Below are 13,972 nucleotides of genomic sequence, written 5' to 3'. Positions count from 1 at the left end.
GGTTATATTCTCGAGCGATGTTCTGAATTTAAGGACCTTGGTGTCTTATTTGATTCTGGACTTAGTTTTTCTGGACATATTGGACAAATCACAAAAACAGCTTACAAGCTACTCGGTTTTTTTATGAGAAACTGGAATAACTTTTCAAATATTAAAAGTTTAAAAACATTATACTTTGCATATATTAGATCAAAGCTGGAATATGCATCTTTAATATGGTCGCCTATATACCAAAATAACATCGTATTGATTGAGTCGATTCAGCGTAAGTTTTTGAAGTTTTTGTTTTTTTAAATCACAAGGAACCTATCCTGAAAGAGGTATAGATCATAAGGTTTTGTTGAATATGTTCAATGTAATTCCCTTAGGGGAAAGGAGAAATTGTAGTGCCATAACGTTTTTATATATTTTAGTTCATAATAATGTTGAGTGTATGTTTCTCGTTAATAAGCTCTGTTTTTTGGTTCCTCGCCAAAATTCTCGTGGAAATTATTGTTTTTATTCTCCCATTTGTCGCACAAACATTATGCGTAAATCACCAATATTCAATATTTGTAATGTATTCAATACTGTTTCAAATAGCTGTGATATTAACTATGACACGTTGAAAAATATAATTGGTTTATATATTGAAAGATTGCAAACTAATGCAATTGAGATGCTAAACTCTTCTACAATTTCTCTGACAGTCAATCGACGATTTGGACGCACCAGATCTTTGATTTTCTGAAGGTAGGGGTCATCAGTTGAATTCGAAGGCCTTCTTGGTAGGGGATCATCTTCAATTGACTGACGACCACTTTTAAATCATTGGAGCGTAATCTCCGAAAGCTTATTTCAAAAGTTGAAAGCTTTACGTTGCATCGTTGTTCCAGAAAACAGCACATTTCAAAAATCGTCAGTAACATCGTCACTCAAATAACAATATCACGAATCCAAGAACATGTGGTTACAGAGAAGTTTATGCACAACGCAATGCCGTCAACAGATGTCAATAAATATCTCCATTAGCGTGTAATTAAAAAAACTTCGGTTATTTTCTGAACAGGCGTATAATAATCATTGTAGCTTAATACGAGTTACGGAACCAATTTTTGTTAAATTTAGAACATATTTGTTATACACCATTAACTGATAATCTTTAAATAATTGGAAATATGACCTAGATTTTTATTGAGAAGTGTCACATTCCATACAAATTTTGCAACGAATGCAATTTGTATTTCAAAAATGGTTAATATATTTTCAGAGTATTATTTGCGTTTTATCTTATCGTTAGTCAATTTGTTTCAGAAAAATTTCAGAATGCTTCAGTTCTATTTCAGAAAAGTGTAATTGTGTAAATATCAAATCATTAATTAGTTGCCGACAATATAAACTTTCTTGAATTAAGTTGTAATAGTGAAAATAACCATAATATTAGTTAACTTTACTTGAATATTTTCTAAAATAATTTTGGCAAATAATTGCAAACACATTTTATACTTACTGGAATGCCTTGGCGCATTTTGGAATATGAAAGATTTAAAAGAAATACAATTTACATTCTATGAATTAAAATGAACTTTTCTGAAGCACAGACTTGTTGACAGACCTATGATTGAAATCTGAAATCAAAATTACGATTTGCGAAATAAAACTAAATATGATAAAATATAATTGGCGTTTTGTACAATAAATCTGAAAAAGGTGTAGGCTAAGATCGGAGAAAATGTAAATTATCCATTAAAGTTAAGTATAAAGTAATAAAAACAAAATAAAAAAATTGTGTATATATGTAGGGTTAAAAGTTTTGTAGTTATACTTCAACCGCAAAATAATGTTTTTATTCGTTTAAATACACAGAAACAATGTTTCTATTTTTAATTTAACGAAAAGGGAGTTTAAGTCAATGTAACTGTATATTGTAATCTAAATAGGTACCTCAGAAAAGCAATTTTTTTCAACATTTTCATAACTTACCATACACAAATTGTAACAATAATTCCAAGATCACTGCTCTTAGCAACATATTTTCGAAGTAACTGAAATTATTTTTAGGTTGGCATACATTTTGCGGATGACGATGTCTGATAACCCTTCTTTATATCAAGCATAATCTGTAAACACTTACGAGAAATGTTTTGTAAACAAAGCAAAACAATACATGGAGGTAAGTAATAATTTAACGGGTTGTATGCCCAAACGTTAAGTTACTATCTGATTTATTTTATAAATTAACATATTTTGACCGATATTTTACTTACTCACCACCTACCAAACAAGGTTCTTGCTATGGGTATTGACGATTTAAGGTTAGAGATAGCAAAAAAATGTTTGAGAAGAATTTTTCCAAATTTTAAATATTGTTAGTGTACAGGGTGGTTGATTTTCGATAGTTTTATAGGGTACAGCCAAAACGGTGATAGATACAAAAAATCTGATATTGATGTCCCGTCCTCTTTTTTGAGTTTACTTCGCTGGTACCAAAAGGTCTTGGCTAACTTGATTAGTTTTAGATATACAGGGTTTTTTACATTAACCTCTCTATCTCCGTTGTCATTCAATTTAGATGAAAAAAGTGTGCACATTATTTGTTCTATTTTTTGTTAGGAAGCCAGTGGCGTACTCAGATTTTTTACAAATCGCACAGTTTTTCCGATACTACATAAACATAGGATTTTTTTAAATAGAACACCCTGTATTTGGCCATCCCGTTGAATGGCATTTTTTTACCTTTTCAGCTATATATAATAATAGTTACTTTTTATTTGCCTAAATGAAGGAAAATGCAAAAATGTATAGATATTTTTTCAGTTGGCCATGTTATTTATTTATTCGTCCTTTGTTGTTTAATATTGACAGTTAGTTTATTTTTGACTGACTGAAAGCTTGTTAAACATCTATTATTTGGTTTCAATTTTGAAAGGTATAAAAATGGTGTACGAAAATCTTTAGAAAGTTCAAATGTTAGAGTGTTACATTGAAAGTGAAAAAAATAGTGACATAACTTTAAACTTATATTTGGACAGATACCCAGAGCGTCATCAGCCAGAAAAGACAATTTTTAGCCGAGTCTATGATAACTTGTGTGAGTTTGGTTCTTTTCAAAAACCGAGAGCTAAATCTTATAATATACAGAATAGAGAAAATGATGAAATCAATACTTTAGCCTTTGTTGTCGCAAATCCCAATGTATCTAACAGAGAAATTCAAAGGACGATAGGAATTGGTAAATTCAAAGCATTGAGAATTTAAAAAAAAAAACACAAGTTCGATCATATACCATAAGAAAAGTCGACCATTTGCATCCAGGAGATGAAGAGAGACGTGTCATTTTCTGTCAATGGTTTTTGCAGCAAACTCATGTAGACCTCAATTTTTTTCAAAATGTTATTTGGACCGACGAGGCTTTTATAAGCAGCGAAGGTATATTCAACGGCATAATGCGCGTTATTGGTCAGATGTGAATCCTCACCAAACTGTGGCCAGAATTCAGCAAGGGCAGTTTGGTTTTCATGCATGGGTAGCTCTCTTCCACAATAGAGTGTTAGCTTACGAAATGTACGATGAAAACCTTAACGCTCAGAGATATGTGAGAATTTTACAAGAAAATATTATTGAACTGCTGGACGATATGTCACTAGCTCAACGATATAATATGTTCTTTCAGCATGATGGTGCGCCTCCACATAATTCCCACATAGTTAGAGAATTATTAAATCATAATTTCGGGGACAATTGGATCGGTACGTACGGACCAAACAGGTGGCCGCCTAGGTCACCAGACCTAACCCCTATAGACTTTTATTTTTGGGGGGATGTTAAAGACAAAATTTATAAGTATAGAGCTAATAATGTCGAGGAGCTAAGGGAACATTTTGAAAACTATATTCAGCGGGTGTCAAATATTCACATTTACAATGCGACCCGTTCCATTGCCAAACGTTGTCAGTTATGTATCAACGAAAATGGCCGACAATTCGAGCACTTGCTGTGACTTTGTTATGTCATTTTTGTTTTATTGTTGTTTCTCTCATTTTATAGTTGTTATTTTTGTTTAGTTTATGTTTAGATAATAGTTATAAGTGTACCTATAATTAAACCTATTAAGTAAAGATAAATGGATAATCTAATTTATTTTTTTTTTAATCTTTTAGTCTAAGTTAGGTGCTTAACATAAAAATAATAATAGAAAACGAAGAGACCAATACTAAATATAACAATAAATAACATGGCCAACTGAAAAAATATCTATATCTATACATTTTTGCATTTTTCTTCATTTAGGCAAATAAAAAGTATCTATTATTATATATGGCTGAAAAGGTAAAAAAAATGCTATTCAACGGGATAGCCAAATACAGGGTGTTCTATTTAAAAAAACCTATGTTTATGTAATATCGGAAAAACTGTGCGATTTGTAAAAAATCTGAGTACGCCACTGGGTTCTTAATAAAAAATAAAACAAGTAATGTGCACACTTTTTTCTTCTAAATTGAATGACAACGGAGATAGAGAGGTTAATGTAAATGGGCCATTTTAAAAGAAAACGAGAGTTTTCATATTTATGTTAGCTTTGACTAAATTGATTTTAAATGTTTTTTTAGTTTTTTCGAAATTTCGCGTGTAACCTAAGTTGAAAATACACTTTTTAAATACACTGTTAAACCTTTCATAACTTTTGTTGAACTTTTTTATATTACTATAGCAACGCCAGCATGAAAGACGCCACCTTGAAATTTTTAAATTATCATAACTTCTAAATGCTTTAATCGATTTCAAGAAATGACGGTTCATTTTAAAGAGCTATTAATAAAATTTATATTTATGACATGGGAATAAAAATATTATGTTCCTGCGCAACGGTAGACAACACTAATCAGAAAGTTTTGTAATTGTCTCCATTTAGAAAAAAAATTAAATGCAACGATATAGTTTTTTTTCATGGCTTGATAGAACATTTATTAACGAAAACAAATACATAAACGGAGGTCGATATCTTTTTATCGTTTTCAAGTTATTGCTAAAGTAGTGAAGTTGTGCTAGAACATCATCCTTTAACATATTTAGTTTTCTCAATAACATTGACATAATCCAAGCCAGAATTAAATTGTAAAACTATGCCAAGCTTGTTCTTAAAAAGTGCTTGCTTTATTTTGAAATTTTTTGATAGCTACAATGTTTCATTTTTTTATTAATTCCAAATATCTGAGTATTTATAAAGATTATCGTCTTCATAACGAGACAGGCTATGCCCTATGAAAATAGACAACTGAAAAATTATGTCAAACGAAATGAGAAGCTCTTGCTACGTGCAAAATTAGTGTTATTTTTGAGAAAAGTAATTGTGTTCCATATGAAATTCCCAGGTCAGTGCAGTTTTTTAAAAAAGTTTTTAATTTCTTGAATCATGAAAAAACCTTTTTTTTTGTTGTTTTTATTTATTTATTCTTAAGCTATGAAAGCCATTTATTTTATATTTCGAATATTGTGGTAAAATACCATGAAAACATTTTCCACTGTTAATACAAGAAACCCTGCAATGAGTGAAATTTTTCGAAATTTGCACCTATTTCGTGAACACCCTGTGAAAGCTATAATAATGAAATTTTGTATTTAGAGTTTTGAGACGTGATTAAATTGAAAATGTTATCCATTCTTTCTTAAAAAAACGCCTAATATGTTTTTTAATTTGGGAGGGTCTTATCAGACGTCAAAAAATATAATATCTAAGAGTACTATCACATAAAAAAAGAATTATGGAACTCAGTCAACGTCATCCTAAATATGGAGGTGTTCCGACTTTAAGTGAAACACACTGTATATATATCATTTTTGAATCGAAAGTCGTCAAAAAGCAAATGTAGGCTTGAAAATTGTATCAACTTTTTTTTTACAGTATATGCATATAAAATGATGACGTATGTGTATTTAATATTATTAAATATAATATGAGACTTCCTTCCTTTATTGCTATTAGTTACATGTATGTAATGACTACAAATTTCTAATTAAGAGGAATTCACTGCAGCTTATGTTTCAACAAAAATCGATTTTAGTTTCGCATTTCTTTTTCTTGAAACTTCATCGACCAGCATCCATCTATCGCTGTCGTCATTTTGTTCTTCAGTAAATTCTGCTGCACCATCTTTATCGGACAAAACTACGTCTGTGCCTTCCACTTTCAGAGAAGTGTTACTGCTAATGTCCAAATTCCATAATTTGTACTCTTTACCCTCTTTTAGATACGACAAAACTCCTCTAAAAATAAAAATAGTATTTTAATGTAATACAAAGCAGCAATTGAACAATATTTTCTCTCAGGTAAAACCAAAGGATAAAACAAGCAAAAGCAGCTTACTCAATTGCAACATTGCGGATGATGTAATGCTCAGATCCGTCCGCTTCCAATGTCCACAATTGCGAATTCTTATTTTCCCATTCTCTCATTTTGAGGAACTGGTTTGGCACATCTAGCACCCTTCCTGTCTTTTTATTCTGTATCACAAATTTTTCTTGGTGTTCTTCAATATAAATAGGTTTTGGTTTCGCATTAACTTCAAGTTCTTCTTCGATCAAGAGCCATTTGTCGCTTTCATCATTTTTCTTATGATCAACACATGCTACATTGCCATTTACGTCGGCTAAGATCACATTGACGTTTTCAATATGGATCCTTGTGTCACTCCTGGTATTCAATTTCCATAAATAGAAGTCTGTGTCGTTTTTGGAATACGTCAGAGCTCTTCTAAATATGCAACATTTAACATTAACGTAAATAAATATATTAAACTAGATAACTTAGGATGAATATACAGGGTAGCCCATCGAAAACGTACCGCAAGGCATTACAGGGTAGTAATGAACTTTTCGGCAAAATCCAAAAACAGGTAAAGTTTGCTTCTGAGGGGGACAACTTTTGGCGCAAAAAGCATAGCAAATTCTTCAACCCCCTAAGTGGGGGTGCCATCCCCCAAATTTTTTTTAAATGGGAATGGGGGTCAAGTGGGGGGTCATTAGAAAGGGCTTTTAATTCTCTATACATCGATTCTTACTTTTTGAAAATCGATCCANAAATTGTTTGAAATTAAGCCTTTAGAAAATTGATGAATTAAGTAATGTTGCTGAAAAAAAATGAGTTTCAGATTTATTTTTCAAAATATCTGTCAAACTAAAACGTCTTGATGTTTCAGTGACAAATAGTGGAACAAATAGTTTTAGTCATCGTCTTTTTGTTGTAGATGTATACAAAGTTCCTCAAAATATTTCAAAACATTTTTAACATTTATAAAGAAATATACAAGTTTAAAATTATCAGATATAAATGGTTCTAATTTTGAGTCAATTTAGGTTTAAAAAAGCATTTTCCTTTCGTTTTTGGAGCCTTATTATAGGAGCTGATTGTCTTGCAAGATTTAATGTAACAGCTGACTTAAAAAATACACATTTAATTTACAATGGATCCAGATTTGAGTTTAATGGTGTTAGTTTAAATACAAATTATACGCCTTTGCATATATGCATCTTATTCAATACCATATTCAATAACAATTGCGTTTAAGTGATTTGGAAATGTATCAGAATAAATTCTTGTTGCTTCCACACAATTGCCGAGTGCTTGTCCATAAGTTAGATGCATGTAAGCGTTAATGAGATGTTATAATGCCAAATTTTATTATTTTAATACGAATTATTAGTTGTGATGTTATTTCATTATTATTGTGTTTAAATAGCTTTTGTTAATAAACTTTATAATTAAATAAATTAATGTTTAAACGTGTTATACAAAAACTGATTTTTTTCGAAAACGGCTGATTTTATCAAAACAAATGTAGAATACCTTTTTTAAACAGGAATAACCAAAGTATTTGAAAATTCAATTTTCAGCTCTATAAAGTGACTCCTGTCATAATTTTGACCCAACGAGTGTGGTGGCAAGTCCATTCCTGACTCCCCTGACAATGTAAGACATCTACTGTAGTATGGTTTTATGAGCTTTTGTGGTCTATATAAAATATTAAAATTTTATTAAATTATACAAGTCGGTTCGAAAGTTAGAACCGAAAAGGTAAATCTCTGGGTACCCCTTTGGGGCTCTGTATTTCCGTTAAGGGGCACTTTATGAAAAAAAATATAACAAACTAGGGTTATTTTGACCTCCCTTATACACTGCCGAGAGTATGCCATATACTTACCAGGTACCCTGTATAGGAGACGTGATACTATTAAAAACAAAATTGCTAAAACAGAACTTGAACACATGGTTCAATTAGGTATTTATAGATTTATATCTTCATTCGTATCTTTGCCATTGTATATGGACCAGAAAAAATAACCAAATGATTGCAGATCTTGAGGAGATTACAAAAAAACAATTATACGATACCAGATCGGCGTCCCCTACCACATCCAAAATGTTTCCTAATGAATAATCATGAATGCCAACATTAAAAAAATGTTCTTCATGAGATTTTTTTTAAAATTTTTTTTAAACAATTCTAATGTATTTTGAGAAACTTTCATAATAAAAAAAAATTACTGGCAAACTCTTACATTTTCTCTTTTCGTGTACTTATAACCGTTTAAATAAATCCTGAAAACGACACAATCGAAATCCGATTCCCAAATTAATAAACATTTTCAATTCGCACATACTAAATTATACAATTTTGTCTCAATTTAACCATATCTACATCTCCAACGGGTTCTGAGATAGCAATTTTACCGCGTCAAATTTGAAATACCCTGTTCATATTAATATATAAAATCTGATAAATACTGTAGCTGTGCTTATTTGTATTTTTTTATTATTTATCAGCTAGAATCTCAATTATATATGTTTGAAAATAAATTTGTAATTCTTAAACATATATATTTCATTTCTTTCAGTAACTGTACTAGTTGTTTTTTTTTAAGGTTAAGAGAATGTCACATAGCAGGTAATTAATCGATTGTAATCAATAAGATCGTTCCTTATGTGAAATTTTGCAAAATAATAATAATAATAATAATAATAATAATGCATTTATTGCTCAACAAAACAAATGTTCCAATTACAGGACAAAAAAGTATAGACATTCAAGTACAAAACACTAAAAATATAAAAAATCATAGTTGTAAATAAATACAAATAGATATATAAACTACAAAATACGTTCTAGTTTCTACAATATCAATTAAAATTTATGAAATTAAAAAATTGAGTTGCTACAGATAACAAATTATTTATGGTACAGTGGTTTATATCACACTGCATAGATATTAAATTATAATTATTTGCCATGACATAGATGGGAGATTTAAGAAGTATGTTGGTTTTAGTATTCGCACAATAGAACATGGAATCAGCACGAGACCCATGTCTAGGAACTCGTATAATGAAAGAATCCCGTAGATATGCTGAGTCAACTCTGGCATGAAAAAGTTTAAATAGGAAAGATACACTATTGAGTATTCTTCTATTCTGCAAAAACTGCATTTTGAATCGATCTACAGCAGCCTATGTTCATATCCTCTATTTAGATAATAACCATCAATTCGAAGGCTTAAAAATTTAAGAAAACGACGTTGAACTTTTTCAAGCTTGTTAGTATGTATCTGGTAGTAAGGGCGTATATAAGGCGGCAGTATTCTAATTTAGAACGAACTAATGAGTAAAACAGACACCTCAATGCAGTAACGTCATTAAAAGAACTTGAATTTCTCACTATAAAACTCAAAGCTCTATTAGCCGCATTTATAATTGTAATGATATAATCAGTGAAGAACAGTCTATTGTCATATATTACATCTAAATCCTTAACATTATCGCAACGTGCTAGTAACGCATTTTCAAGGGTGTAGCTAAATATTACGGTTCTTTTCTGGATGTAAACGAGCAGACCTTACACTTATCTATGTTAATAGGTAATTGATAATTCTCACACCATCTACTTACAAGATCTACCTGCTCTTGCAGTATTAAACAATCTTCCAAATTAGATACACTGAGACACAGCTTCAAATCGTCGGCAAAATATAGATTATTAGATTTTAAAGACGGAGATAAATCATTAATAAATAAAATAAAAAGAAGTGGCCCTAAATTTGACCCTTGGGGTACTCCAGATGTCGCTATAAAATTTTCAGATTTAAATCCNGTTTATATCACACTGCATAGATATTAAATTATAATTATTTGCCATGACATAGATGGGAGATTTAAGAAGTATGTTGGTTTTAGTATTCGCACAATAGAACATGGAATCAGCACGAGACCCATGTCTAGGAACTCGTATAATGAAAGAATCCCGTAGATATGCTGAGTCAACTCTGGCATGAAAAAGTTTAAATAGGAAAGATACACTATTGAGTATTCTTCTATTCTGCAAAAACTGCATTTTGAATCGATCTACAGCAGCCTATGTTCATATCCTCTATTTAGATAATAACCATCAATTCGAAGGCTTAAAAATTTAAGAAAACGACGTTGAACTTTTTCAAGCTTGTTAGTATGTATCTGGTAGTAAGGGCGTATATAAGGCGGCAGTATTCTAATTTAGAACGAACTAATGAGTAAAACAGACACCTCAATGCAGTAACGTCATTAAAAGAACTTGAATTTCTCACTATAAAACTCAAAGCTCTATTAGCCGCATTTATAATTGTAATGATATAATCAGTGAAGAACAGTCTATTGTCATATATTACATCTAAATCCTTAACATTATCGCAACGTGCTAGTAACGCATTTTCAAGGGTGTAGCTAAATATTACGGTTCTTTTCTGGATGTAAACGAGCAGACCTTACACTTATCTATGTTAATAGGTAATTGATAATTCTCACACCATCTACTTACAAGATCTACCTGCTCTTGCAGTATTAAACAATCTTCCAAATTAGATACACTGAGACACAGCTTCAAATCGTCGGCAAAATATAGATTATTAGATTTTAAAGACAGAGATAAATCATTAATAAATAAAATAAAAAGAAGTGGCCCTAAATTTGACCCTTGGGGTACTCCAGATGTCGCTATAAAATTTTCAGATTTAAATCCGTTGTAAGAAACATATAGTTCACGTTGAGAAAAATAGGATTTAATGAGAAGAATCAGATTATAGTTTAAGCCAAATAAACTTAACTTATTAAGAAGTATGCCCTAATTAACTTTGTCAAAAGCCTTCGAGAAGTCTGTATACACCACATCAACTTGTCCCTTGTTATCCATATGACATACTGGTATCATCATACAAAATATATGAGTTGAATTGATAAATGCATGAAAGTATTTAAAAATATAACAGCAAATTTAATATTCTTGGATACAGTTGTCTAGAAATAATCTTATAGATTGTCATCTATAAACATACTGTGAAAATATTGGAAATCTTTTAGATGTTGTTGAATTAAATTAATTGACGCGCAAATAAAATGTGTTTGTTGTCCTGTTAATTCGTGACGTCATATAGTGCGACAATGACAGGCATGACGGCTCGCCAGTACGAGTACAGTGGGCTTCCCGCAGGTGCGTTTCTTTGGATTAGGTTCCATCTCGTCTACAAGGGATTTGGCCGAAAAGCAGGTTGTGTTTTCGGTCGCACTAAATGACATCACAATCATGTATCTTTAATTAATTTGTAGCAAGAAAGACATCATTTTTTTTGCTACTGTTAATTTTTGTGGTTACAAACTACAAATGTATGTGGTTCTAAAAGAAATTAAATTTTTATGCAATTTGCCTATTAGAAATAAGCAGAGTACGTCCTGCAATAATTACTTTTTTGTAAAGTACATTACGTAGTAAAGATTTAAGAGTGACCGCTTATAAAACAAGAAGGAGGTCTAAACGATTGGCGCACTGATATGTATTTCAAAAATTATTGTCATACTTATTATGATACGATTTTAAATAAATATACGTTTTGTTCTATTTAGGAAAACCAAGTTTTGGCGGTTCAAAGTTAAGCAAATTCGACGATAAGTTTTGATCAACTTGTGTAAAGTTAAACAGTTTTTAAAATAACTAACAAAGGATAAGCATCCTCGTACCTCTCTTTCAAAAATCAATACTTCAGGTTGCACGAAAAGTAGGCACTTTTGAATTAGACTACCGAAAAGCAACTTTTTCTGAATGAACTAAAGGCCATTAGAAATAGATATACCTAAGCCTGATAAAAGTGCCCTTAATTTTATGCGTAGAATCCAAATATGCAAAAATAACGAGCGTTCAAATAAAAACGTGGTCAAGTTGGTTCTGAAAATTTGGACGTAGGGCGTAGCGTATAGCAAATGAACTTAAACGTCATCTGTCAAAGCGCTATATCGCCGCTATCAATTTGAATATTTTCGTTTTAAAAAGCGTTTAAAATGGTGTTTTCTCAAGAACAAAAAGTGTTTATCATAGAGTCCTACTTTAGAAATGGACGCAAGATTGATGGAATATGGAAGTATTCTATTGAGGAATGTTTCATAGAATTTCAAAATCAATTTCCCGGCGTTGTTGAGTACAAAATTTTTCAAAGTGCAGTTCAGCGTTGTGTTAATGTTTTTCGTGAAACGGGCAGTGTAACAAGAAAAGAAGGAAGCGGCCGACCTAAAAAGCGGACTGAAGAATTAAAAGAAAATGTCCAACAAATAATGGAAAATGCGCCAAGAACTTCTGTACGTGTTTTATCACAAATGGTGGGAGTATCAGTCGGTACCTGCCACACAGTGTTAAAAAAAGATTTGCGTTTGTTCTCCTATCGTTTAACTTGTCAGCAAGAACTTCATGAAGTTGATTTTCCGCGACGGGCTGTATTTTGTGAATGGTTTTTAAACAACTACGGTGAACTTCATAATATCACCTTTTTTTCTGATGAAGCCTGGTTTCATTTAAGTGGTTACGTAAACTCACAGAATATGAGAATGTGGTCTTCTGAAAAACCAGATAACTTTTTTGTCGAGGGCCCTCTACACGCTCAAAAAATTGGAGTTTGGTGTGCTCTCAATCGAAGGAGGATTTATGGACCTATTTTTTTTAATGGTACTCTTACTGCGCAAAGGTATAGAGAAGAAATTATCGCTCCTTTTGTTAACCAGCTGGAAGAAAACGAAATTACAAACTTTTACTTTCAACAAGATGGCGCAAGGGCACATACGGCAGGCGAGACGATGAATATGTTGAGGGAAGTTTTCCAAAATCGACTAATAAGTCTCAATGCTGAACATGAATTTCCACCGAGGTCATGTGATATTACGCCGTGTGATTTCTTTTTGTGGCCTTACCTTAAAAACACTATTTTTGAACTGCCTATTCCTGATTTAAACCATCTGCAGGCTCGACTTATAGACAAGATTCGTGAAATTAACAATACCCCGAGCATCTTAGAAAATGTCTTTAATTCTTTGAGGAACAGGTGTGAACAGTGCTTGGAACAAGGAGGGGGACACTTTCAGCAGCTGCTTTAATTTATTGTTATAATAAGGAGGGGGACACTTTCCGCAGCTCCTTTAATTGTTTGTTATTGTTATCACGATTATTCTTTAAAATAAAGTTATATAGTCATTAACGTTATTGAACTGACAGCTGCTATACAGCTCGTTGAGAAATGAGGTTAAGTTGGTCGCTATAAGCTACTCCCTACGTCCAAAGTGTCAGAGCCAACTTCGACCACGTTTTTATTTGAACGCTCGTTATATTGCATTTAAAGCTACAACAATGGCATTATTTTATTAAAAAAGAGAACCCTAGAAAACAACAGGACCCAAATTTCCAAAATTCAAATCGAAGTAGTCTCTAAAATATTCTAATGGGCCGTCACCGTAACAGCCTGTATAAAAAATAATTTACCCATTTGCAATGTTGCGAATAATAAAATATCCAGATTTATTCTGTGCCTCCAAAGTCCATAGCTGGTAGTTTTTATCTTGCCATTCCTCGAGAGCGATTTGTTCTTCTAGTGTCAATATCATTCCCGTGTTCACATTTTCTATAACGTATTCGTATTTGTCTTGACCATCCTCAAC

General features: G+C 31.7%; 2 protein-coding genes across 3 annotated transcripts in view; both read right to left on the bottom strand.

The window, feature by feature from the left end:
* LOC111691647 overlaps positions 1-2,028 on the bottom strand; it is a 13,268-nt gene extending 11,240 nt beyond the window's left edge. For both annotated transcript variants that reach the window (XM_023454789.1, XM_023454790.1), the window contains exon 1: positions 1,963-2,028. In XM_023454789.1, the coding sequence (XP_023310557.1) occupies positions 1,963-2,011 (49 nt within the window). In that variant the 5' untranslated portion in view covers positions 2,012-2,028. The remainder of the gene's footprint in view (positions 1-1,962) is intronic.
* Positions 2,029-5,929: 3,901 nt separating this feature from the next.
* LOC108908500 overlaps positions 5,930-13,972 on the bottom strand; it is a 39,337-nt gene continuing 31,294 nt past the window's right edge. The window contains exon 11 of the mRNA XM_023454788.1: positions 5,930-6,243. Coding sequence (XP_023310556.1) covers positions 6,015-6,243 — 229 coding nt within the window. The 3' untranslated portion in view covers positions 5,930-6,014. The remainder of the gene's footprint in view (positions 6,244-13,972) is intronic.

This window comes from Anoplophora glabripennis, unplaced genomic scaffold, assembly GCF_000390285.2.
Source record: "Anoplophora glabripennis isolate ALB-LARVAE unplaced genomic scaffold, Agla_2.0 scaffold414, whole genome shotgun sequence".
Classification (NCBI taxonomy): domain Eukaryota; kingdom Metazoa; phylum Arthropoda; class Insecta; order Coleoptera; family Cerambycidae; genus Anoplophora; species Anoplophora glabripennis.
This window is presented reverse-complemented; position numbering and strand designations above follow the sequence as displayed.